At 50.3% G+C, this 26,153-nt stretch overlaps 1 protein-coding gene across 8 annotated transcripts in view; it reads right to left on the bottom strand.

Moving 5' to 3' along the window:
* DNMT3B (DNA methyltransferase 3 beta) overlaps positions 1 to 26,153 on the bottom strand; it is a 41,122-nt gene that overhangs the window by 3,437 nt on the left and 11,532 nt on the right. For 5 of the 8 annotated variants that reach the window (XM_078444157.2, XM_078444155.2, XM_078444160.2 and 2 more), the window contains 18 exons: positions 22,024 to 22,186; positions 20,989 to 21,050; positions 19,127 to 19,234; positions 18,031 to 18,156; positions 17,162 to 17,371; positions 15,843 to 16,001; positions 12,968 to 13,075; positions 11,940 to 12,084; positions 9,752 to 9,877; positions 9,547 to 9,591; positions 8,089 to 8,168; positions 7,674 to 7,786; positions 6,856 to 7,039; positions 6,208 to 6,292; positions 5,069 to 5,214; positions 3,996 to 4,086; positions 3,533 to 3,681; positions 2,375 to 2,460 (listed from right to left, as the gene is read on the bottom strand). In XM_078444157.2, the coding sequence (XP_078300283.1) occupies positions 2,375 to 2,460; positions 3,533 to 3,681; positions 3,996 to 4,086; positions 5,069 to 5,214; positions 6,208 to 6,292; positions 6,856 to 7,039; positions 7,674 to 7,786; positions 8,089 to 8,168; positions 9,547 to 9,591; positions 9,752 to 9,877; positions 11,940 to 12,084; positions 12,968 to 13,075; positions 15,843 to 16,001; positions 17,162 to 17,371; positions 18,031 to 18,156; positions 19,127 to 19,234; positions 20,989 to 21,050; positions 22,024 to 22,180 (2,180 nt within the window). In that variant the 5' untranslated portion in view covers positions 22,181 to 22,186. Of the gene's footprint in view, positions 1 to 2,374; positions 2,461 to 3,532; positions 3,682 to 3,995; positions 4,087 to 5,068; positions 5,215 to 6,207; positions 6,293 to 6,855; positions 7,040 to 7,673; positions 7,787 to 8,088; positions 8,169 to 9,546; positions 9,592 to 9,751; positions 9,878 to 11,939; positions 12,085 to 12,967; positions 13,076 to 15,842; positions 16,002 to 17,161; positions 17,372 to 18,030; positions 18,157 to 19,126; positions 19,235 to 20,988; positions 21,051 to 22,023; positions 22,187 to 25,596; positions 25,761 to 26,153 lie in introns of those variants that run through there. The other 3 variants (XM_060615363.3, XM_060615406.3, XM_078444158.2) reach the window with 2 other exon arrangements.

Genomic DNA, 26,153 nt, shown 5'->3' with positions numbered 1-26,153 from the left:
CCAGAAACTTTCATGGCTAAAAGGAAGTACAAGTAAGAGACAGGAGGTGGGTTCACAATACTACCAATTACTCTTTTAACTTTTACCATTGAAACCTGCAAATGGAGAAAGGCAGACAGATGCCTGAGAAGGGGAAGGGCTAGAAATTGAGGAACCAAGGGGTTAAGCAGTTCCAGAGCAGAAAGCCAGCAGAAGGTCTGAATGCACAGAGTTCGCGAACACCACAGCAACCCCTGTGTTAGGAACTTTAAGGCCAAAAGGCAATCAGATGTAAGAATGAATATGGTGCCCATAGGAGGGGCCTCTGAATCACACAAAACATTCCCCTAGATTCTGTCAGAGATTCCCTTGACCTCACCTTCCAAGCTTCAAAATGCCTGCCTACCTGAATCTTGAGTCTTCCATGAACCCAAGCGAGTGAAGGCAGCTTGGGCTCTACACAACCAAGGTGTGTAGACTAATGGCTGGATTTGGGTCTGTGATCACCAGGTGATGGCTGGGTCACCCCTCCTACAGCCCTGCACAGCACAGCTGTAGCCATTCAGATCTCACAATTGAGCAGAAAGCTGTGTAGACCGCAGACTCCTTTCATCTGATACCCTAAACCCAATGGGTCGGCAAATTCTGTTAGTCCTACCCTCACATTACCCACAATCTGATCCATCCGTCCTGCCAAATTCCACAGGACTCCACCACCACCCCCCACCCAGAGCCATACTCGCATTGTGTTGAGCATGTATGGGTGGTGCCTCCTGGGGCCCTCCTCTGAACACCCACCCTCACTGGTCTCCCCATTGCTGCCCTCATCCTGCTATTGTCTATCCTTCTATGAGCAAGTACCATGAACATGAGATCCAACTCTCACCTGCTTAAAACAGTTCACGAATTCCTATGCGATGACCCAGAAGGGCCACATAACTTGGCCCATACTTCTGAGTCCTTTGCCTTACTGCCCCAGTCACTCTGGCCCCTGGAACAGTTCTCTGAGCCGGTCTTCCAATGCATTCTTCAACATCGCCCCTTCCCCTATTCCTTCTTCCCGGAATGTTTGTCTTTCCCTCTAATAGCCGCGTGGCTCTATTCTTTCATTTAACGCCCTGCCGGAAGGAGAAGCGTCCCCACTGGTTCCTACGATGCCCCCACCTCCAGCCATGACCGCAAAATTATTTACTGTCTTCTCTACCCATCTGCCATGAGCATGTCAACTCCATAAGAGCCGCGACTGACATCTAATGTGCATACCACTAAGCTGGCAGCACATACAGCAGTGGCTGGCACAGAGGGCTCAAGTGTTGAGTGAAAGAGCCCACTTCAGGGGCGCCTGGGTGGCTCAGTCGGTTAAGTGTCTGACTTCGGCTCAGGTCGTGATCTCACGGTTCGTGAGTTCAAGCCCCGCGTCGGGCTCTGTGCTGACAGCTCGGAGCCTGGAGCCTGTTTCAGATTCTGTGTCTCCCCCTCTCTGCCCCTCCCCCATTCATGCTGTCTCTCTCTGTCTCAAAAATAAATAAACGTTTCTCTCTCTGTCTCAAAAATAAATAAACGTTAAAAAAAAAATTTAAAAAAAAAAAAGAAAGAAAGAGCCCACTTCATCCAGACATGGACATTTTCCATTTCACTGGCTGACCAGCCAAATAAAAACACAGCATACCCAACAGAAATCCTACAAGCTATTCCAGCACCTTCTCCCCTCTGTTCACACTTTGCTAAATGCCTGAAAGTTATTACGCTTTCAGTCCTTCTTTCTAAAGGAGAAATGTTTTTAAGCTCAACTCATTTGCAAGTCTGGGATATCACATTAACCATCACATTGTGTATCTTAATCAGCAGGTTGTTCTCCTGGAAACCACATATAGGAGATAACGAATCCTCAGCAATGCCGTTTACTTTGTGGGTTTGAACATGAAAAGGTTGATAAAAAGTTGTGAAAACTCTTGATTAAGAAAATCCAAGGGAGACAGGTTAGCACGTTCTGCCACCTGGCTGGTCATCACAGGCCTCATCCAGGGATCACTTCATCTAACAATTTACTTTTATTTCCCAATTGGATACCAACTGGGAGAACAGGTGGGGCATTAGCACTCTGCTCTATCCCAGCTCCAGGCACTTTTAAGAACCTGCCCCATGGGCAGAGTGGGAACAAGTCAGAGAAGACTAAGGAATCCTGGCCTCCGATTTCCGTGTAGTTGTTGTACTTGCCACCAGGCATCAACCACGACACCAGTCTGAATTCCAGCTGGGGCCATTTCTCAGCAGATTCGGTGCTTTCTAGAAGGTTTGAATGATTCTCTGGGTCACAAGACTTCACAGTTAGGGCTCACACCATTAGTTACATTTAACTCGGCCGTTACCTGACCCGGCTTGAGCCCCTTGTTACCTGTTCATTCCAGGCAGGTTGCCCCAGAAGTAGCGGGCCCTGTGAGCAGCAGACACTTTGATGGCATCGATCATCACTGGGTTACACTGCAGAGAGAAGGGCAGCAGCTGGGAGCTCATGTCAGTATTCAGGTGTAAGCCAGGGTGGGGCTTGACCGGGGCAGGTGAGAGGGCAGCCTCTGCTACAGAAGAGGCATGGTTCCCCTCAGCCAGAGGAAAGACCAATTCCCATCAAGAATCTAGCTGGGTGCACCTGGGTGGTTCAGTCTATTAAAAGTCTGACTCTTGATTTCAGCTCAGGTCTTGATCTCACAGTTGTGGGATCGAGCCCCGCATCAGGCTCCATGCTGATAGCATGGAGTCTGCTTGGGATTCCTTCTCTCCCCCTCTCCGTCCCTCCCCTGCTCGCGCGCTCTCTCTCTCTCAAGATAAATAAACTTTAAAAAAATGGTAAGAATCTGGCTGGAAGACAGAAGTGCCCAGATATTAATGGTGGCAAGAGACACCCGACCGGACCTGCAGGTTCTAAGAGAGGATATACCCTCGGACAAGCCAGATAATTACAGAATGTGCTATATGTACAGGGAAATTGAAATTGAAATCTGTCAAGTTGGAAGGTGGGTGCAGGAATGCAGTTTTGGCAAAATATGGCTTCCGTCGGCCCTCTGCCAGGTTCACACACCATGAGGGAACTAAGGAGCCAGTTCTATAACCTCTCTAGCTGACCACAAGCTATAAAGTTTTGGAGAAAAGGAATTAAACGCATAAAAAGCATTTACTATAATGCTTGATGTTATTGTGTCAATGAACTGCTGGCAGCCCCTTAAAACAGCAGTTCTCAGAAGAGGGAGGAGAAAAATGACCCCAGAGTGAAAAACAAAGTTTAGTCAAATCCCCTGAGGCTTCCAAAAGTAGGGAGATGAGGATTTCACCATCAGACTTCAGGGGGATTCAGGGTGAGGTCGAGATCAAATTGTCTTCCATGTACTAAAAAGAATCAACTCACCTGACTCCATTAGTTTCAGATTTTTGGATTTAGCCATGTCCTCCATCTAGAACCCAAAGTCATTCCCCAAAGTGGAAACACCCAACCACCCCCAATGCCAGCAGGACTCACCCACCCATGCACTCTGGATACTCAGGACCCCAGGTCCCTTACCTCTAGGAAACGAGAGATGTCCCTCTTGTCACCGACCTTCATGGCTACCACATTCTCAAACATCCAGAAGAAGGGCCGGTCGTCACCCTCCTTGGGGCGTGTGTAATTCAGCAGGTGGTAGAACTCAAAGAAGAGCCGGCCGGTGCCCTCTGAACCCACAAAACAAGATGGCAGAGCCAGGTTCAAATCCTTCAGCCCACCCCTCCATAGTGAGACCAGTGGGTTCCCCAGGGATCACCTGACTACAGCTGATACCCCACAGTCTTCCTACCTGCAGTCTTTTGGAATGACTAAGGACATGGGCATCAGCAGTGCAGTATTTACTGGTATCTCTGGGGGACAGGATTTACTACGGACAAGGGAAGAGCCAAGAGGTAAGGCTGGCCAGAAACAAATAGTTCTTTCTTAGACCACTCCTCCTGGACCAGCACTCAGGTGACATAGGGTCAGCTGGGATACTCACCGTACAGGCCTTTCCTGGCTGGGTTCACATTTGAGAGATCATTGCATGGGCTTCCACCAATCACCAAGTCAAAGGGGCCCCATTCTTCAATCTGTGAAAGAAAAACACTCTTAGGGTAGGGATGGAGGCGACGATGGAAGGATGCAGCCTAGGTTCCAAGCAACTATCAAGAAAACCCATTTTTTTTTAAGTTTATTTATTTTGAGAAAGAAAAGGGCAGAGAGAAAGAAGTAGAGACAGAATTCTAAGCAGACTCCCTGCTGTCAGCACAGACCTGATTTGGGACTCGAACTCATAAACCATGAGATCATGATGTGAGCCACGATCAAGAGTCAGATGCTTAACTGACAGCATCACCCAGGTGCCCTGAGAAAACCCACTTCTAGGGGCACCAGGCTGGCTCAGTCAGTGGAATATGCGATTCTTGATCTCAGGCCTGTGGGTTCAAGCCCCACAAAGGGTGTGGAGCCTACAAGAAACAAAGAAAAGAAAAGAAAAGAAAAGAAAAGAAAAGAAAAGAAAAGAAAAGAAAGAAAAGAAAAGAAAAAAGAAAGAAAGAAAGAAAGAAAGAGAGGGAAGGAGGGAGGGAGGGAGGGAGGGAGGGAAGAAAGGAAAGAGAAAGAAAGAAAGAAAGAAAGAAAAAAGAAAGAAAGGAGGGAGGGAGGGAGGGAGGGAAGAAAGAAAGAAAGAAAGAGAGAAGAGAAAGAAAGAAAGAAAGAAAGAAAGAAAGAAAGAAAGAAAGAAAGAAAGAAAGAAAGAAAAAGAAAGGAAAGGAAGGAAGGAAGATAGGAACCCACTACTAGAATCTTGTCTGGTCATTTATGTCCCCCAACTCCATTAATGACCCAGGAAGACCTAATGCTCCAGACACGCTAAGATCTAAATCTTTATGAATATAATTTCCAACTTGTGGATCTTGGTACTAGAGCTTGACATAAGCCCAGGTTCTCTCTTCTACCATAGCCCTGGGCATGGAGAAGCGGACCACATAGCCATAAGGACTTGTAGGGCTCAGTGCTGAAGGAGGAAGAGGGGGTGGGGCAGAGCCCAGCAGGGGTGCAGGCAGCCCTCACGTTTCTCTTTGTGATGTTCCTGACGTCATTCACATATTTGATGTTGCCCTCATGCTTGACAGTTCCAACAGCGATGGATTCTTCACACACTTCGGAGGCGACGTACTTCTCCACTTTGATGCCCAATTCTTTCAGGACCAAGTACCCTACAGGGCGTCAGGGACAGAAACCGCATTAGGGTTGTCCTCCATGGGGCCCTCCCTGCAGTGATTCTAAGCCATCTCTAGAGCTCAGACCAGACCCGGCAAGGACATGGCTGTCCTCGAGAACTCGGGCGGAGGGCACAGAAACCACACACTGGCCACACCAGGCTCCCTGGTCTGTGGAGTTTCGTGAAGAAAATGTATGGATAACTGGCGTAGCCCACCGGCAGGATCTAGCCAAGACTCCAGCACCTATCACCCAGCACAGTCAAACACAGACACACGGACAGGAATCCTCACTAAAACCATGTTCAGAAAACTCTTAAGGTCTGGTGGCATGGCCAAGGCTCAGTCCTACTATGGGTTATCTGTGCCGACACAAACAAGTCTTTATAAGGCCCAACAGAGTGGAGAAAAGCTACCAGTAATGACCGGACCCAGTCATTAAAAGCTGTCGCTGAGTGAGGAATCTGGACACCAATGTACACACATTAAGTACAAAGGATGCGAACTGCACAGCAGCTCATTTCTACTTCTTCCTGCTCTGGTAACATGGAGATGTTCCTAACAATGCATCGCAGGGTGGCTTTGAGGATTAAATGAGTTAAATTGGGCCAACTTTCCAGGACCAACACACACGTTGGCTTGTGCTCGTTCTATACTTGGGCAACCTGGGGATGTGGAAGGGAACCAAGACTACAGATACTCAGAACTGCCTAATTCACCTCCAACAGATCTATGCTTATGGAATGGAAAATCACTGTCCAAGACACTTGTGCATAATACAAAATACAACACAGCTAAGATATACTTGTCTTCGAAAGGCCCAAAGGAGGGCCAGGTAGGTGAAATGGTGGGAGAGGTTTGAGGAGAGAAACAAAGAGTCGGTGGCTTTCTGAGAACAAGTGACCAACAGGTCACCCCAGGGGGTTTTCTTAGCATTGATGACGGGACACCTGGAGCAGGTGAGCATCCCTAGGTGAACTCCAAACTCACCTGTTGCAATTCCATCAAACAGGGATAAGACTCGAATGGGCCGCCTTCGGGCTGCGGGAATCGCAGGGTATAACTTGGGGGCTTCCTGCCAGGTTAAAGAAGGAGGTCATGGAGGTCAAGGTGCAGGGGGAAGACTCAACCTCTGGTGGAGGGGAGGGCTGACCTTCCTCTGAGAGTCACAAGCCCTGTGCTCTGTCTGCAGCTTCTTAGCTGGGATCCCCTCGGGAGCTCTGGCACAGAATGGCCACTCTACCCTTAGACATGAACACAGATGCGACTTTGGTACAGATACACACACACACAGAAACACGTTACCCTATCCAGGAATGACCTGGAGCCTCCCTCCATGGATTGCAGAAAGGAGCCCAGTTCCACTAAGACTTAAGAGTAAGTCACAGGCATCCCTTCCCTCTTCAGTTCCGCTAAGGCTAAGGCTCGGTTGGTTCTATAACCATTCCTTCAATCAATGAGAGGCCACAGAGGAGGGGAGAGAGAGCCCTAGAGAAGCTCGAGAACTGTGCAGAGGATGTGGTCTGAGGCTCTCAAACGCTCGTCCGGACAACGCATCTTTTCCATTAACTCTTGCCGACAGACTTCCAGAGCGCGCTTGGGGTGGGTTGGTGCTGGGGGAAGAAGCCTGTGGCTTACGTATTCGAGCCCCGTGTCGCTGGTGAAGAAGGCCTGCAGGCGCATGTTCCAGTCCTTCCGGCGCCGCAGGACGCCGTGACAGCGCTGTGGGAGGCACATGTAGCAGCTCCAGGGCTCCTGCAGCTTCGCGTCTGCTGCCGTGCCTGTGCCCACCAGCACCTCCAGGCACTCCACACAGAAGCACCTGTGCCAGGTAGCCAACGGGGGGTGGGGGGGGCCGCCTTAGCCACCGGGCAGCCCTCCTACATACCCCACCTTCCCTAGAGAGAGCAACGGACTGCCTGAAACCTTCCTGGGGCCCCAGTTGTGCCTCCCTGTGGGTTAGAAGGCACAGGGTCATGATCTGGGCTGCGCTAACCTCTTCCTTGGATGCCCATGCAACCTCAGCCCACAGCTTCTTTGCACAGAAAAGCTCCCCACCAGAAATGGCCCATCTCCAGGGGGCCATGCCCACCTTCACAGACCTATGTTTCTTTTCTTTTTAAGGTTTGTTTATACTTGAGGAAGAGACAGCACATGAGTGGGGGTGGGGGAGGGGCAGAGAGAGGGAGACCCAGAATCCGAAGCAGGCTGACTACACGGGGCTTGAACTCGCGAGCTGTGGGATCATGACCTGAGCCAAATATAGACGCCCAACTGACTGAGCCACCCAGGCGCCCCCTCACAGATCTATGTTTCTAAAGCCCATCCCTACACCCCAGTTCTACTTCCAGGACACGATGACCATGGCCCTGTGGGATACCGGCTTGGGCCCAGCACCATGGCCTCGGATCCCTCAGGGCCACAGACCAGGCCCGCAGCCCATGGCCCATGCTCACCGGCAGCAGCTCGTGTTGCTGCACAGAAGCAGCTCGCGGCCCTCACAGCACACAGTGCAGTAGGACTGATAGCCATCATCGTCGTACATGTAGAACAGCTCGAGGAACCGGTCCTGGCGGCCGGAGAGAAACGCCCATGAATTCAGAGATCAGGGACCACCAGGTCCCACTGGCTCACTGGCTGAGGCCCTAGGACGCAGCCACAGAACAGATGACGGGTGGCTTGGTGTCCTGTCCAGGGACCCCAGCAGGGGTCTGCGTGCCGCTGCAGGATGGCCTCCTCTGCAGCACCTAATGCTCAGAGCAGGGTTTGCACCAGAGGCTTCTCTATTGCCAACACGTGGGTGCCTTCCTCTGGGCCAGTACAGGGAAGTGCAGTGGGGAAGGAGCAGGAAAGCCCCAGGTTAGGACTTACCCGGCATGTCTGGCAGAGCCCACCCTCAAAGAGAGGGTGAAAGGACACAGGGTTTTTCCTACCGCAGGACAGACAGCTATCTGTAAGAAAGACAGGAATGCAGCTTTTGGCAAGTAGGGTCACAACAGCACAGTGGAAGCCTGGAGTCTAACCGCTCTTGTTACGTACTCCATGCTAGCTAAGTAACTCCTCACGCTTTGTTCCTTTCGGCAACACTTCAAAGTCGCAGCGCCCACAGTCCCCATTCCAGAGATGGGGAGAGGCCAGAACCATAGCCCCAGGCAGGAAGTCCCGTGAGACGGGCAGAGGCAAGGCCCAAATGGAAGACCTGAGGCAGGACACCGAGCAGGGGCCACTCCAGCAGTGGGATGTTCTTGGGAGGGCCTGGCCTGAAAACTCCCGAGACTCTTTAAAGAGGAACGTGAGGGGCTCTTGGGTGGCTCAATCGGTTAAGCATCTTTTCATTTGGGCTTAGGTCATGATCTCATGGTTTGCGAGATCGACCCTGCCTTGGGCTCAGGCTGGGCACCGACAGCATGGAGTCTGCTTGGGATTCTCTCTCTCCCTCTGATCCCCTCTCCCAGTTGTGCACGCTCTCTCTGCTCGCTCTCTCTCTCTCTCTCCCAAAATGAATAATCTTTAAAAAAAAAAAAATGCCCATCGCTTGTCATCTGGTCATGATTTCAGGACATTGGTCCCTTCCCATTAGGATATTCTGCCTTCCCCTCATTTCAGCAGGTCAGGAATGGCCCACATCACTGACCATGTGGGCAGGGTCATTAAAATGCCTGAGACCAAGCATCCCCAGCCAGGAAGCACAGATGGGTGACAGAGTGTTGGGGGATAGGAGGATTACGGGTCGAGGTTTCTGGAACTGTCAGGGACTGCTCCAAACCTGAGCTCTCCCCAGAGCGCTGTGGGTCAGGAGCGGTTGTTTTCCTACCCAGCACTGAGGGAACCACTCAAAAAGTTATTTGCTGACTAACGGACATCAGGCTGAGGAAGCAAGGAGAGAATCCATCCATCCTCACACATTCTGAATTCCTTCAGATACATTCTGGGCAATTCCAGGGGCTCGTTCCCAGCCAGGACAAATGGACCAGAGTTAGCTTGAGAGAGTGATGGTGGTGAAGTCTGTCAGCATTTTACCTCAAATCCCATTCTGGCTTTTCGCTGAGAAAGACTAAAGATGTCATAGATCATGGTTTCGTTTGGAGTTTCCTGAGGACAAACTGCCAACCCACCCCTTCCTACATACTCAAGGGGGCAGGATCAGTCTCTGTGAAAGTCAGACAATTCACTGCATTAAATGTAGCAACTAAGATGTCTGCACCCCAGCCCAAGGTCAAGGCACAGAGCGCTCAGTTAAACTCCCACAGGGCAGATAAACAGGCCAGGGTACGTCCTGAGCACTACCCAGGGCAAGAAGGAAGACCACTGCAAAGGAGAGTACATTACCTTCCAGGCTACCCTTGTTGTTGCTAACATCCAAAGCCATTTGTTCTGTTGAGAAAAAGAGCAGATGGGACATGGCGTCAGGTAGCCTCTTACTCATCAGCTAAACCACACTCGCTTGCCGAACGGCCCTCCGTACTGTCCCCAACCCCACCCCCCCACAGTGGGTGAGCTCAGGCCGCCGGCCTCCTCACCGCCCCACAGTCACCTCGACTCTGGTCCTCCTCTCCTCGGTCTTTTCCATTGTTATAGCAGTTTGTCTTGAGGCGCTTGGGTGGGGGGCAGTAGTCCGAGGTGGCCGAGTCATCGGCTGTGCGTCTTCGGGTCTTGTTCTCTGGGAAAGGTGAGGAGATGGCAGCCGTGGCTGGGGTGTGCGGGCGAAGGGGGGTGCGGGGAAACCGTGACCCCAGGACAGGACCATGCCTGGGTGCCAGCCGCACCTGGGCCATGACATGGGTCCACACTGCGTGCCCGACCACCCCTCTATGGACAAGTCAGAGGAATTCAAAATCCCTCACTCTGTATTTATTTACAGGGGTTTAAACAGCCAGGAGTATAAGAGAATACATCCCCATAGACCCAGCACCAGGAACATCAGACAAAGCCTGGCCTCTGATGTGCAGCACGCTGGCTAACAGCCACAGATAGTGACTGAGCACTTGAGATGTGACTTGTGCTGACTCAGCAAAGGCATTTTATACTTAAGTTTGATGTAAATTTAACAACTGCCCATTGAAGGAGCCTGGCTGGCTCAGTAGGAAGGGCACTCTTGATCTCGGGGTCATGGAATCAAGTCCCACACGGGGTGAGAATACTTACATAAGTAACTTAAAAAAAAAAAAAAAAAAAAAAAAAAAAAAACTTGCCCAATTAAGCTAACCAAACAGCTCATTTGGAACTCGGACATCTCTAAAAAATATATCACTTATTTCTAATGAAAAATTCAGCACGAAAATTGAGATATCATAAGACATGTAAAAATATAGATTTAGAAAAATCCAAACTCATAATTTTTATATTGACTTAGAAATGCCAAAATGTTGGAAATATTAGATTAAGTACATGATTTATATTAATTTCACCTGTTTCTTGTATTCTCTCCAAAGTTGCTACCAGAACAAATTTAAATTATATTATACGGCCATTGTTTCTGTTTCTATACATTCCTTTTATATTTTTATTCAACCTGTAAATATCTATAAGGAGCGTGGTAAAGGAAAATTATAGTCATCAGAAATCGTAAGAACCCTTTAGTGACAAAATTACATTTGACGGTGCACATACCATTAGAGTTGAGAAATTAAGGGAAAGCAGGAATCCAACTAGTGTATAGAAAAGTCCGGGAGGGTGTGCACACCCAACAACGTTAACCTGGAGGGCAGTTGTGAGGGATGGGAGTGAAGGGGTAGGTGTGAGCTCAGGTTGACTTTTTAACAGATTGGATTCGTTCCCAGTGACCACTGTATATGCAAGAAATTGAAAGAAAGTGCAGAGAAAACAGTGCATAGTCAAAATACGGGAAGGGAGTACCGTGTTTCCTCGATTCTAACTTCCCACTGCCTGCACGACGCACCTTCGACTTATTAACCACTTATTTGTGGGGAGAGGGAAACAAAACAAAACAGAAAATACTATGTTAAACGTATGGATTGTTAAGACAAATAAAATCCTGGATTTCAGACATCTGGGATTCCTGGGAGTGACAATGTGAAACCACACCTAGAGAGGAAATACGGTGCCGGTCAAACCTTTAGCATGGATGACGCTGCTTTCTGAATGGAGGTGGCTTGTGGGGTTTGGGGAAGGGTTAAGTCTTCCCAAGTTTTCTCCAGTAAGCATAGCTTAATTATTGTTTTCCTTTTTAAACAAAAGGGCACTAATGGGGCAACTAGGTGGCTCAAATAGTTAAACACCCATTTTGGTATCAGCTCAGGTCACCATCTCAGTTTGTGACATGAAGCCCCAAATGGGGCTCTGTGCTGCCTACAGAGCGGAGCCTGCTTGGGATTCTCTCTCCCTCTCTCTCTGCCCCTCTCACTCTCGCAAGTGTGCTCTCTCTCTCTCAAAATAAATACGCAAAAACTTGTAAGAGAAATTTATAAAAGGGCATCAGTGACAATTCTGTCTTGGCCTTCTATTTACTCAAGTTTCTGCAATGGACTCAATCCCAATTACGCATACTTGACCTTTAGCAAGAAGGGTAACCAGGGAAGCTGGAAAAGGCTGGCCTATTCACTTTTCCAGCTTCCCTGGCGGTTCACAGGGTGAAAGCGCTCCAGGGCTGCCAGCTCGCTGGGAAGCCGGGGTAGGGTAGGTGGCAGCAAGGGGTGACTGCATCTCCCAAGACTGTCCCCACCAGCAGCTGATGTGGGTGCTGCCCAGGGACCCAATCCCACCTGGTTGCTTGTTGTTGGGTTTGAGGCCCTCGATCCCGGTGGGCTTAAAACCCCCGTGGGCCCACTCCAACATGGGCTTCAGCTGGTCCTCCAAGGAGTCACCAGGATTGCTGGGGAAGGTTTTGCCAGCCCGCACCCTGGCTTTCTGTGGAGATAAAGAGGCGGGATGAACAGGAGGGGTGGATGCTTGCCAGGCCACACCCAGGGATTCACCCAGCGGGGGTCTGCATTCCTCTTCACACTGGCCCCTTTCATAGCCTAGCAGCTGTCCTGGGCTATGGTATGTGACTGGGGGGGTGGGGGGGGTGGGGTATGCCTGTGTACGGAGACAGGCAGGAGGCCATGCAGAGAATGAAGTCTTTCCATGCAGGCACCAAAGAGCATCTCTTCCCCATTGGGCTTTGAGTGGTCAGCTCCTTCTCAAAGGCCAGAGGATCAGAATTAGCTGTCACTTTTAGATACAGGAGAGGCATCAGCCACAGCACAGTCTCATTGCCTCTGAGAAAGCTCCAGATATCTTGTGTTTTTTTCCCCAACGAAGCTGGGGAGACCTCAAGTGTTAAGTCCTATTACAGAAGCACTATGACGTTTTACATGTCTAATTAAGCACAAAGCCTGGCTCACAAATGCTGGACCGAGGCCACTGGCCATTTTCTTTCCACATCAAGGTAAAGGGAATGACAGCCTGATGGATCCCCCACAGACAAGGGGAAGAGGCCTCAGCTGCTCTCCAGCAGCTTTTGAGGCTCTGGAAAAGCTTGACAGATAGGAATATGGTGTCCCACCTCCCAGTGCTCTTCCCCCCTCTAGCAGTACACGGAGAAGGGGGCATAGCTCCGGGAAGGCACGGAAGTCTCAAATCCCTTCCTTTTCTTCTCAATCATCAGGCTACTGTCATATTTGCACGCACTTCACGTGTCCCCTCCATGCTAGCACTGGCTATGCTGTGGCCTGAGCTGGCTTTCTGTACGTCACTTGCTTTAACTCTGCTCTTGGGTCCAGACCCCCACCATTGACTACCATGTTACCTCCAGAGCATGGTACATGGCCTTCCTGTAAGACACCAGCTTATTGAAGGTCGCCAGGTTAAAGTGCTGGCTGAACAGCCCCAGGGCCACTAGCTTATCTGCAGACACCTGAAAGAGAAAGCCATCATCAACACCCGTCTGCAGCCTGTATCTCTCCCAGGCTTATTCCTGGGGATCATGTTCACAGACTGAAAAGGAGGTTAGAGAAAGTAGAAAACAGAATTGGTACACAGCCTCTGACACACCCTATAGCCAGAAGCACAGTGAACATGACACTCCAAATGGGAGAAAGTAGGATTCTCCAAATGGAGGATGCGCCCTGTATTTGTGTTATGTTCTGAGACCAAATGACCCACAGGTCCCTGGTGTGGGCCCCATCTCAGTGTTGACACGCACAGTGGACGTTCCAATATTGGTACTTTTGTACATGTCCTTCCCTCCTTCATGAGCATGACAAAGGACAGCTGAGATTAACTCTTTAGCCTTTTATTAAGGGAATTTAATGTACACGTTTAGAGAATAGTGTTGACAAAAGTAAGCACTTTCTAATTATGTTGATTTGTTGATATGGGCCTTCCATTAGGGCTAAATACCCATATATTCCCCAAGTCTCCAGGGCCTGCATGAACTAATCAGGCCGCCAAAGGGAGGGGATGAAACTCCTGTCCCGGGATGCTGATTAGCACTGAAAGACAGGTGATGTCTGGTTCCCCACAGCGCATGCTCTCTTTCGTGCCAACTTCCGTTTTGCGCTTGTACCTCTAATCCTGACCTTCCATGACAGGGAGTTGCCACCACGTATAAAAAACTGGCCGGGGGGCGGGGGCCGGGGAGGTGGGGGGAGGCTGCTGAGTGGATCAGTCGCCTAAGCGTCCTATTCTTGATTTGGGCTCAGGTCACGATGTCAGTTTTTGAGTTGAGTTCCGCGTCAGGCTCTGTGCTTACACTGCAGAACCTGTTTATGATTCTCTCGCCATCTCTCTTTCTGCCCCTCCCCACTTGAGTTCTCTCTCTGTCGCAAAATAAGCTTTCAAAAAAAAGCATTTAAGGGGCGCCTGGGTGGCTCGGTCGGTTGGGCGGCCGACTTCAGCTCGGGTCATGATCTCGCAGTCCTTGAGTTTGAGCCCCGCATCGGGCTCTGTGCTGACAGCTCGGAGCCTGGAGCCTGTTTCGGATTCTGTGTCTCCCTCTCTCTGACCCTCCCCCGTTCATGCTCTGTCTCTCTCTGTCTCAAAAATAAATAAACGTTAAAAAAAAAATTAAAAAAAAAAACCATTTAAAAGAAACTAGGGGTCGGTGTGATTGTACATTGAAAACACCAGTGCTGTTCCCAGTCCTGAACTGCTCTATTGCATGCCATGTGTACCCCAAACACAAAGACGTGCACTGCAACCCTATCCTATAATGCTAGTAGCCCCCCCACATCATCTTACTAACATCAGACCAGCCTTGCAAAGCTCAATCTGTTTCACTGGGCCAAAGCAGTTACAAACAATCCTTGCTGCTTCATTTCACAGAACTCATAGTCCACATCCTTCAGTTAGAGGCTTCAGGGAGAGCACAAGCCCAGGACATTTGTTGACCTGCTCCCTCTGCTGGTCAAACAGAGTATCTACGTGTATTCTGCCTACCAGGGGGACTCCAAATCCTCCTCGTCCTGCCTATTGGGAATTTCAATGTGTTTATGGCAAATGATCCCGAGGAAGCCCAAATCGTGGGAAAAAACAGAACCTCAACTTGATGCTGAATCACACAGATGTACTGAATGGCCCTCCATTACCACATCTGCCTCCATCCCAGCCCAGCTTGTTGTTGTTCCTCATCTAACCTCTGGACGTGCTGAAGGTTGGACTAACATTTTGAAAAGAGACCATCACAGGCAAAGTACTGCCTACACTATTCTCATCAAAACCTGAGATCTCATAGTGTGCTTTGGACAGGTAAGAAATCAAAAGTGGCTGATTCATGCCCAACACAGCTATTGTCCCACAGACTCTCATCAAGAAAGAACATAAAATGGTTAATGTCGGCAACAACAGAGGCGTCTATGTGGCTCCGTCGGTTAAGCATCCGAGTTCCGCTCAGGTCGTGATCTCGCGGCTCGTGGGTTCGAGCCCGTGTCAAGTTCTGCGCTGACAGCTCAGAACCTGGAGCCTGCTTCAGAATCTGCATCTCCTTCTCTCTTTGCCCCTCCCCTGTTCCCACTCTATCTCTCTATCTCTCAAAAATAAAATAAACGTTAGATATATACATCAGCAACAAAAAGAACATAATCATGTTAATCATATCAAAATTAGATATATATATATATATATAATCTATATATATAAAACATTAGATGATATATATATCATCAGCAACAAAAAGAACATAATCAACAAACTCTGAAGTCGGTACTCTGAGTTGAACTTTTTCAGAACTGTCACCAGGTGACCCTAGGCCCAGCCAGACATGCTCCTCCCCACATGCCTCCAGGGCTAAATGATGCTCAGAGGCAGAGACCACCCTTCCTGTCTCTTCTAAGCTTCTCCAAAGATCTTTGAGGGTGCTTACCCAAGTGGCCATTCCCAATTCCACAGGAATCCATAAAAAGTAAAAAAGAGAGCACAAGTGGCCACAAGTGGATTCAGAGAACGTTCCAGCTTTTTGTCTCCTAGAAGAGCACACAGAGCTCTAAGCCCCATGAGACCCTCAATGTGTGTTTATGCTATTTTAACAAGAAATTTTTATCCTTCCTAGACATACTGAGTCAAATAGCCTCATCCATCTGGAGAAAGCAATCACGGGCCTTTAATCGTAAAACATCAAGTGTACAAGGAAGGGAGGAAAACACTGCAGGTCTGTGGCCCGGGAGTCTACCTTGCACTGGACTCACCTCGGAGAATTTGCCGTCACCAAACCACTGGACCCACCGCATGCCGGACATGGCCTGTCGCTTAGAGGTGGCCTTCCATGACACCACCATAGCAGGCCACCAGGAGAAGCCCTTGATCTTTCCCCACACAAGGTCCCCTATTCCAAACTCCTTCCCATCCTAGAAGGGAAAACCACAAGAAAGAATCCCAATGAGACAGATTGCCTGGGCCAAGGAAAAGTCCTGCCCACCCCACTGACCCCAATGGCCACTGCCTGAGGGACCAACTTGGGGCTCCCTCCAAAGTGCCCACCATGGGGGCCCCTGGGAGCCTAGGTACAACCTCGGCTCAGGTCATGATCTCCATCTCCTGGTGATTTGGAGCCCCGCAGGCTCTCTGCTGTCAGCGTGGAGCCCACTTTAGATCCTCTGTCCCCCTCTCCCTGCCTCTTCCCCCCATGCTCTCATGGGGTCTGTCTCAAAAATAAATATTAAAAAAACAAGTGCCCAGCTGAGGGGCGCTTGATCTTGAGGCTGTGAGTTTGAACCCCACATTGGGTGCAAGGATTACTTTAAAAAAATTAAAACTATGAGTTTGAACCCCTTGAAAATAAGGGACCAGTTTGGTTATTTGATAGGAACATGGGATTATATTAGATTTACAACATTTCACAAATACATTTAACCTAGTATCTAGGAATGAAAGTTGCCGACTGAAAACTCACAGAACATAACATTAGAGTAAATAATGACAATCACTGGGTATTCCCACCACAGGCCATTACACAGGTTATTACAAAGGCATTGAAATGCAAAAAAAAATTATGGACGTTTGCACATAAAAAGCTTACTATAAAATGTGAGATGCCCATGAAAACAAGTTATGAAAATATACCTATAGTCTGAAATACATAAGAAAAAAAGGTTGTCTACATGATATATGCAGACACGTACATATATATGCAGCAATGCTGGAATGAAATAATTGAGCCCAACTGGTTAATTATGAACTATACACTAGACGGGTTATAGACAAGAAAGTGAGACAACTCCAGTTCCTAATAAGTGAAAATGGCTGGTCTCCAATTGTACGTAAAACAGGACGAACAGAAGCGTGTACAAAGAGGGTACACTTATTTGGGGGTACAAATGTGATGTTCGGGAAATCAATTAGGTGTTTGAATTATGTCTGGCAGATAAGTAGGGTGAAGGAAGGACTGGTGCATATGGAAAAGAAAGTCAAATATTAGAACAGATGTGACAAAAAAAAGACATGTGGGCGTAGGCTCCTCTGGGTGAGTGGCTGCCCTTCCCTACTACGTAGGCCTTCCCAGTGGTACCTGATACTCGGTGTTGTCGGCATCTGTCCCCTCCGCGTCCACCTGCGGGGACTCCAAGCTCTCCTGCTGGCTGTCCTGGGCCAGGCGGGCGTAGGGGGTACTGCTGCTCTGGGGCATCACGTCATCATCTGTGAGGTCAATGGTGAGGTAGGGGCTGGCGGGGGACGGCCACGGTGTCCCTGCCAAGGATACTGTCCGCCGCCTCAGGGACTGTGGACAGAAGGACACAGATCTTGGGCCACAGCAAACCAGGCAGGTGACCGGAGACCGGTGGTCCCCCCAGTTGGATCCGGGGTAAGCCTGAAGCGTGAAGGTGTGAGTTGAGAACAGACACCACCAAGGTTGGTTTTCCAGGAACGAGTGAGCACCCCTTGAGTGGTGGGAAAAAGCGACCTCCATGAGAACAGGGACAGAATCATGACACATAGGACAAAGGCAGAGTAAGCATGAGTGACGTCTAGAGACTCCAGAGCCAAGCTCAGAGAGGGCCACGGGTTTCCTTAAATGCTTATTGTGTGCCCAGCCTTGCAACAGGAGTGGAGAATTGTTGTGACCACTGGGGTTGCCTCAAGACAGTCAGTGAAGATACTAGCGAGACAGAACAGTTCTGGAGTCAGTGGAGCTGAACTCATTCCCAAGGAGGAGCAAGAACCCAGTCAACGGGGAATTCTCACATTCCACCAGGGTTCCATCCAGGATCAGGCCAGGAGAGAAGCTTACCCAGCACCCGGGAGCGAAAGGAAAGGCAAGACCCTGAAAAGGTGCTGAGTGTGAGGAACAGATATAGGTTAAACGCCGGCTGCTTTCAGTGGCACAGTGACAGAGGCGGATCTTCCACTTAAGAGACTGGGGGTGTCCGGGGAACCAACCCTGGTAGCTGAGAACTCCACGGGGGACTCATCCACGTGGCTGCGGCCCTGCCGGCCTCGGGTGGAGCGTGGGGAGGGCCTGTGCCTCTCACGGCTGGAGGCATTGTTGTTATTTCGGGTTCGGACCTGGAAGCAAGAGAGGATAAGCAGGAGGCCTTTGGTGACTACAGGCATGGAGTTTCGGACTTGAGGGGTCGCCTCAAGTCCCCAGAAGTGAAGAGGTGGGTAAGCAGGGAAGGACTCTGGGCTGAAAGGATCTCCCCCAGAAACTCCCCTGTTACTGGGGGAAGGGGTAGGGTGCCAGCAGGGCTGCCGATGGTCCACAGCAGATCCCGCACTGCCCGTCAGAGGCAACTGGCACCTGCAGATTGAATGGAAAATAACATCCAGTTTACCCCAAACCAAACATTTTGTCCCCCCAAAGCATTAGAGTGACTGTTGTCTTCTTCTGGAAGGTAGTGGATCAAGCAGCTGGATGAGAAGCCCTTAGGCTCCTTTCTCAAAGTAGCATGAACTTGGGTGGTGCACTCCTGTATTCGAATCCTGCACGCAAGAATCAATGTTTAACCTTGGGTTAGTTACCGGATCCTTCTGTCCTCTGTAATGGGGATGACCTCCATCATATGCTGGGGGAGACTGTAAACTAGACCCGCCACGGTCCTCGAGCGTCAGCCTGTTCTCTAATGGGGTGGGAGGCCACTAGCAACGATCGCCTACCCGTTTCCACACCAGACACTAAGTCACAGACTCCGCTTACGGAAATGAGTCCCAGAGGGAATAGGCATTTGAGCCATTCACCTACAAACTAGCAGTCTCGGGCACTTGCAGCCAGGAGTGTCCGAAAAGAGCTGAAAACCTGAAACACTACCACGGGAGAGAAGACCTTCACTGACTATCCGTGAGCCTTGCTGTCTGTCATTCTCCACTTTCAAAACATGTATTCACCTCTCTCTCCAAAGTTCTCTCTGGAGGATGCAAGACCATTTTTTGGTTTTGTGTGTGTGTGTGTGTGTGTGTGTGTGTGTGTGTGTGTGTGTGTGTTTATGCAGGCCTGTGTCTGGTTGGAAGTGCCTGGGCTCAGAAGTGGGGGACTTACAGCTGGGCTTTCAGACCGAGTCCTGGTTTCACGGAAGAGTTTTGGCATCACTGGGGTGTCAGAGCCATCCCCGTCTTCCCCTTCGCCATCTCCATCACCCGTCAGATCCTTTATGAATGAAAGCATTATGAACTTTAAATGTTATCAAAAGGTGACAAAACCCCAAACGGTTTAAGAATGAAAAGTCAATCATAGTGAAAACAATACTGGCCCAAGTTACCTGAAAATATTTTCAAAATATTTTGTTCCTATAAGACATTACAGTGGCTTACCCTGGGGATCACAAATTCAAGACATGATCAAAAAAGAAAACCCCTGGGGCGCCTGGGTGGCTCGGACGGTTGAGTGTCTGACTTCAGCTCAGGTCATGATCTCACGGTCCGTGAATTCAAGCCCCGCGTCGGGCTCTGTGCTGACAGCTCAGAGCCTGGAGCTTGCTTCAGATTCTCCATCTCCCTCTCTCTCTCTGCCCCTCCCCCCTCTTCTCAAAAATAAATACACACTAAAAACACACACACACACACACACACACACACACAAAACAGTGGAATCAGAAAATCTAAGACACAGTATGAATGCAATCTGGATCTGCACCTTGGGGAGACTGATTTGGCTATGACTAACAGGGAGAGCTGGTCAATTTGCACAATTAAGTGGGAGAAATCAAAGGCTCAAAGGAGATGCGTCCTGATACAAGGACCAGGAAGAAATGGCACCAATGAACCAATGAAGAACCCCTAGAACATGTCCCATGCTGCAGAGCAAAACCCAAAAACCTGTGCACTGGTAAGCAGCCTGAGTTTTGGATGTAATAGTAAGAACTTGATTTTTTCACTTCGCTTGCCCATTGAGGCCTTGAGTGAGTCCATTTCACTCTTTAAAACTGTAACAGTACTTTTCTTACAGCACAACAGGAATATAAAGAGAATCAAGCAACGCAGGCCTCACTCAAGGCCAGACTCAGAGGACATGCTAAGGCCAGAGGTTCCATTGCCACTCCTGCTGATGGTCCACCGGAGCTAAAACAGGTGTCCTGAGCATCCAGTCCCAAATATCCACACAGCTCTTATGCTCATCATCTGGGCGTCCACTGGTTGCCCTCCAGCAGAACAGAAGCCGTGCGAATGTGAATTTACACTTGTCCATAACTTTGTTCCCAATGCTGGACACCAGCTCTTTCAAAAAAGTAACCAAATTGGAAAAAAAAAAAAAAACAAACTCTACTATGATTAATAAGAACAAGAAAGGCATAAATGTCGGGAATAAAAAAAAAAATTACAGGAAGACTCTAAGGTGGAAAAAAAATTGATCAAGTAGAAACCTTGACTTTGCAGCAGCCGTTAAAAGACATTGCAATGATTGTTAGAAGTCCCCTAAGGCAAGTTCTTTCCAACGTGAGGGGAAAAAAATCCTTGAGGCCACATAACCCTGAGATCAAAACCAGACACAAATATATTCCAAGAAATAAAAAAAATCACAAATCCACTTTATTCATGAATAGATGTGAAAGGAAATCAGATTGAAAACACACCACAAACAAGTTGGGCTCATTCCAGGAATAAAAGGAGCGATTTTACTACATTAAAACTTTATCAATGTAATTGGATCCTCCGGACTGGGAAAATGAGAATTTCAGAAATATGCTGGGAAGCATTTAGTAAAAAAACTTTAAAATGGACTAAAATTAATGTTTATGATTAAAAAAAAAGACTTGGCATGTAGCAGAAAATGCCTTCATGCATGAGGTTGTTCAAAGCCCTCTGTGTGCTTAGCAGTTTTCAAATCCGTCACTCAACAAGTATTTACTGGATGCCACTCAAGGGAATTCCCGAATCCTGCACAAGGGACATGAGGACACATACCTGAGTATAACTTAGCAGACTGGAGACCTCCCTCTTGGACAGTCGTGAGCTTGATCTTCGGCCTGGAGAAAAGAACCGGTCTTGTCTTTTGTGGAAGGGCCAGCCTCCGGGCCAGGGGGCAGCCGTGTCTTCCCTCGCTGACCTGCTGTCCCCTGTAGTCTCCTCTCTGGGTTGGGGGCAGAGATCCCTCTAGACCCACTGGCATCCTCAGAGGGTTAACTGAGCCCCTCAGGATCTGATTTCCCTTCAATGTATTCATAAGGCAACAGGGCACAGGGCCAGGCACATAATAGGACCCAAAACAATGACTGAAGGTACTCAGCAGGAAAGGCATCAATTTCCTTCCAGAATTATGGCCACCAACTGCAAGTAATGAACAGTCCAGTGCCTGCCATATCGGCCACATTTCAAGTGCTCACATGTGGCTAGGGGCTACTCTAGCGCACCACGCCGAAACAGAACACTTGCACCCTTGCAGAGTGTCCTATTGGACAGCACAGCTCTAGAGGATTTCAACAACAGGATGGGACAATACAGGCATTTCCAAACCAGCTGGGTCAGGAAATCTCAGTGGGGTGGATCCCAGGTGATGTGATCCAGAACTGTGGAGGGGAGGGGCAGGGAGGGCAGGATGGCAAAGGAAGCAAGCCTCAGATCCTCCCCCACATATGTGGTGAGTGTCTTCTTGCCACATAATCACCTGCAAGGGAAGAGGGGTCCCTCTGCAGAAGAGCCAAAGACCCCAGACTATGCTGCAAATATCCCCCCATCGTGACTGGAAAAGGACAGGGGTCATCACCCCGGGGTTACCTCCTCAGAGTCCCAGCTGAGGGGAGAGGAGAAGGGGGGCAAGGGCTGTGGGCAGGGATGAGAAACGGGCTGGGCTCTGCCTCCATCCATTTCTCTTTCCTGGGAGATGTGGCGGGGCTTGTCAGAGACCAGAGCCTCTCCCCACAACCTGCCTCGAGCCTGCTCGGAGGCTCATGTCCCAGCTGCAGGGCCTGTCCCACCCCTCCTCCCCGCTAGCCCGGCCACCTCTGATCTCCGGGGTGCTGATAGCCTCCAGGATGGGGGGTGAGGGCGCATCCTTGGAGTCAGAAGACTGGTCGCTGCAGCCCCCGTTAGTGATGATGGAGTCTTCCCTCCCGCTGGCGTCCTCCTCTCTGTTGAGTTGTCTGGTGTCTCCCTTCATTGTTTCCTGCAGGAGGGCCAGAATAGGTAAGGTAGCAGGGAAACAAGGGCACAAGGGGGCAGCACACCCCAAACCTCCCACCAATGGCTCTACGTCCTCAGGCCAAGGGAGGCCCCTTGACATATTCTCCGGGTGATACTCCTACCCAAGGACCCCACCCAGGCTGCCCCCCACCCCACCCCGTAGCCTGCCCCCCTCACCAAACTCGGAGGCTCAGGACTTGGTTCCATGTGGCCAGGCGGCCCGAAGGCTCAGACACCAGCACCCAGGACAGAGGAGGGGGCTGGGCTGTGGTCTGAGGCTTAGGCTGTTCTGTGCAATTAGCCGGCCACTTCAAACAATGCCATTTAGGACCCGCCTGCCCGGGTCTGCCTGCAGCCAGCCTTGGTCCCCTCTGCCCCTGGCCCCCTCTCCCTGCCCAGCCTCCGCAGGGCCTCAGGAAGCCGGTGCATTATTTTCCCTCCTGACCCCTTTGTTTGCTCTCTCCCTTCCCCTCAATCTCCAGGTCCTCTTCCCACCCGCCCCCTCCTCCCCCACAGAACAGCTTCTCTCCTCTCCATGGCAGCACAAGCCCCGCCCCACCCCAACCTCAGGGGCCCATTGGTCTGCTGGCCTGTCGCTCACTCCCCTCCTCCCTCACCAGCTGGGGCTCAGAGTCCCAAGTTCCCAAGAAGGGAAAGGATGGAGGAGCACAGGCGAAGGACTGGGGCAGTTAACAAGGGGCATGCTCCTCATCTGCTCCAGCCTCACCCCACCTCTGGGCCTTTGTCTCCCCACTGCTGCCCGTCCTGGTAACTGCATCATCACCAGGCTATTCGGCTCAGACCAGCTCAGGCCAGGTCCTCGCTGAAGGTTTGAAGGGCTGTGCGACCTTCATCCTGGTCTTCAACAGATGTTGGCTGCAAGAGCGTGCACCTTTCATTTACGCCTATTAATGTGATTATGCGCCCATTTTATAGAAAAGGAAAACTGACACACAGACAGGATTAGTCTCCAAGGCCAAAAATCACACCTAAGAGGTAGGGCACCAAGGCAAAACTAGAACCTAGGTAGTAGATGAGGCCCCCAGACACCCATTCCTTACTTTCCCCCAAACTCCTCCAGAGGTATTTGCCACCACACCCTATTGCTCTGGACTGAAAAGCTTCCTGAGCTCTTGGGAAAAGCTTCCTGAACAAAAGGCTGCTCATCAGCACTGAGCACTCCCATCCCCTGTGCCCCATCTTGGGGACTCACCGCACCGTACTAGATGACGCACACTAGCCTCCCAGGGTACCTTCTAGAAACATCCTCTAGGCTACAGGGCGGTGGACTGCAATAGTGATGTGGCACCACATCCACCAGGGGGCGATGTGGGGAGCGGTCTGAATTGGCCTGCAGCGCCCCCAGGTGGATGGGCGGTGTGCCCTGGGGTCCCAAAGCCATCCTCTGCACCTGTCCATCCCCCAGGCCAGGGCATGGGGCAACTAGACCCCTGCTGTATTTCCCATAAGGCCCAGGGAGCAGCACCTCTGGAAATCACCTGGGAGCTGGTCAGAGCTGCAAAATCTCAGGCACTGGCCCTAGACCTACTAAGTCAAGACCAACATGTTCGAAAGACCCCTGGGTGATTACGTGCAAGTTAGAGAAGCATTGTTCTGGTTCTAAATGTACACTGATCCATAGCCACCCACGTGGTCCAGGGTGTACAGGGTCACACTTCTTGGTCTGTTTTCTCTTGATACATGTTAAGGAACCTCACCAGCCCCACGGAAACAGAGGAATGCCTGACCTGGTCTGATCAGCTGCTCCTCACCCCCATTCACTGCCAAGCCCTGACCCGGAAGAACAGGTTGGCTGACCTACGGCCAGTTCCTGTGAGGCCAAGCTGCCAAAATCCGAGGAAAACTGCTGGAGTGTAGTTCCAAGTAATAATTAATTCCCAGCGTCTTACCCTTGGCCAAGCCAGTGAACTAAATAACCTAGGTAGCCTGACACCAGGAGGGCGTCTGCGTCATGGGGTGTAAGACACTAAAGGGTACACAGAAGCTTGGGGAGCGGGGGAGGGCAGCGAGGCCTTCCAGTCAGAAGCTGGTAACAAGCAGGTCAGAGGCTGAAATTGAGGGCCATTGCTTCCCTCTCATCCAGGGCCCAAGATTCCCTCAGACGGCCCTTTACTGTGTCAGTCAGGAGGCTCCCTCCTAGATAGGCCCAGGTGGAGCCTGCAGCCAGGAGTGGACAATGATTAACTACCTCGGGCCTTCCCCCAGGGCCTCAGCAGCGCCAACCTGTCCCCCAGTCTACCAAGCAGACATGTGAGCAGAGCACCCTTCCCAAAGCCGCATGCCAACATTCAGGAAAAATCTCCTGCCCCTATAAACTAGGCACATGAGGACTGGAGGAAGGTTCAGGGAAGGACACCAACCAGCTCTAAGGGTCCTCAGCTACCTGGGCTAGCCCGGAAAAGCTGTTTTAAGTTTATTTTTGAGAGAAAGAGACAGAGCGTGAACAGGAGAGGGGCAGAGCGAGAGGGAGGCACAGAATCAGAACCGGGCGCCAGGCTCTGAGCTGTCAGCACAGAGCCGGACGCGGGACTCGAACTCATGAACCGTGAGTTCATGACCTGAGCTGAAGTCAGAGGCTTAACTGACTTCACCCAGGCACCCCAGCAGGGAAGCTATTTTAAAATACTCGCCCCCCCCCCCAATGTATAATTCAATTATGTGAATTGCATCACCCCGGGTGTGCATTGACATGAACTTCCCTTGCTGTCTTACTGTCACAACACACACCGGCGTCCAGAACCTGCGCAGGCTGAAAGGTGCCCAGCTCAGTGTCTCTCCCTGACCAATTCTACACACCGGATGAATGAAGCGCGCCTCCAGGCATGTGCTACAGCTGCCTCCTCAGCCTGGAAGCCCTCCCCATCTCTCTCTACCACATACCTCCCTGTTGTTCAGACTCCAAAACCACATCGTGACAGTCAGGAAGGCTTCTCCCAATACTCCTGGCTCCAAAAAGTAATAACCTGGCCCTCCTCACACAAATCCTCTCACCTAAAGATACAGTCATTTTCTTTCAGCGTTTAGTATCCTATATGCAACACCCTCTTCGGTGCTCTAGCTGCATCAACTCATTTAATCCTTCAATGTGGTGTGTAGTATCCCTATTTTACAGATGGACAAACTGAGGCACAGATTAAGCAACAAAACACATACTTGTTAAGCAACATAATACACACGTGACCAGTGTGACTTGTTAACGTGCTCAAGTCCAGGAAAAGTTAGAGAACACATAAACTTAACCACATGCTCTTGAGAACAGGAAGAAATTAGTACCAGAGACCGGCGTGTAACGAATGGTAGAGACAAATCACCGTCATCTCTTCCCACCACCTCTTGGATAATGTGGCCCCCAAGACAAGCCAAGTGCTTTACCTAGTGTGATCTTTCTAGCGCTGGAGGATAGCCTGGCTGGGTTACCACCCTGAACGAGATGGCACCTTCCAGAGGGATTTTTCCAGAGTACTTGCTGTGCTAGCCGAACAACCGTGCCTTGCCACCCCACTGTTGTAACAGGGCCCAGGTCCCGACCGTAAAAGCTAAAGGTGGTACAAACCGCTCTCTCAGCCCCCACCAGATCCCGAGGCAGGTCTTGTTATCAACCTGCTTTGGACAGGCTCAGATGAATTAATTAAGTCACCCATCAAGGTGGCAATGCCAAGACTCATGCCTAGGCAGTCCAGGGCACGTGCCTGTAACTGCCGTGCCAAGACATGGCGGCCCGAGAATTCTAGTTAGGGACACTGCCTCACCCATCCCAGAGACTGTGGGGAACTTTAGGGCTGAGGGACAGGACACACCGTGATGCGTGGTGAACTCTGACCCTTTCCCAGAAGCTGGGGTCCAGCACATGATTTGGGGGCGGGCAGCAGCACAGGGTGGGCTCACCCGCAAGGTTCTCCCTGCAAGGCTCTGCCTCATTAGTGCAGGGT

Source organism: Panthera onca, chromosome A3 (genome assembly GCF_046562875.1).
Source record: "Panthera onca isolate mPanOnc1 chromosome A3, mPanOnc1 haplotype 2, whole genome shotgun sequence".
NCBI lineage: Eukaryota > Metazoa > Chordata > Mammalia > Carnivora > Felidae > Panthera > Panthera onca.
Note: the sequence above shows the minus strand (reverse complement) of the source record. Positions and strands in the feature narration are given on the sequence as shown.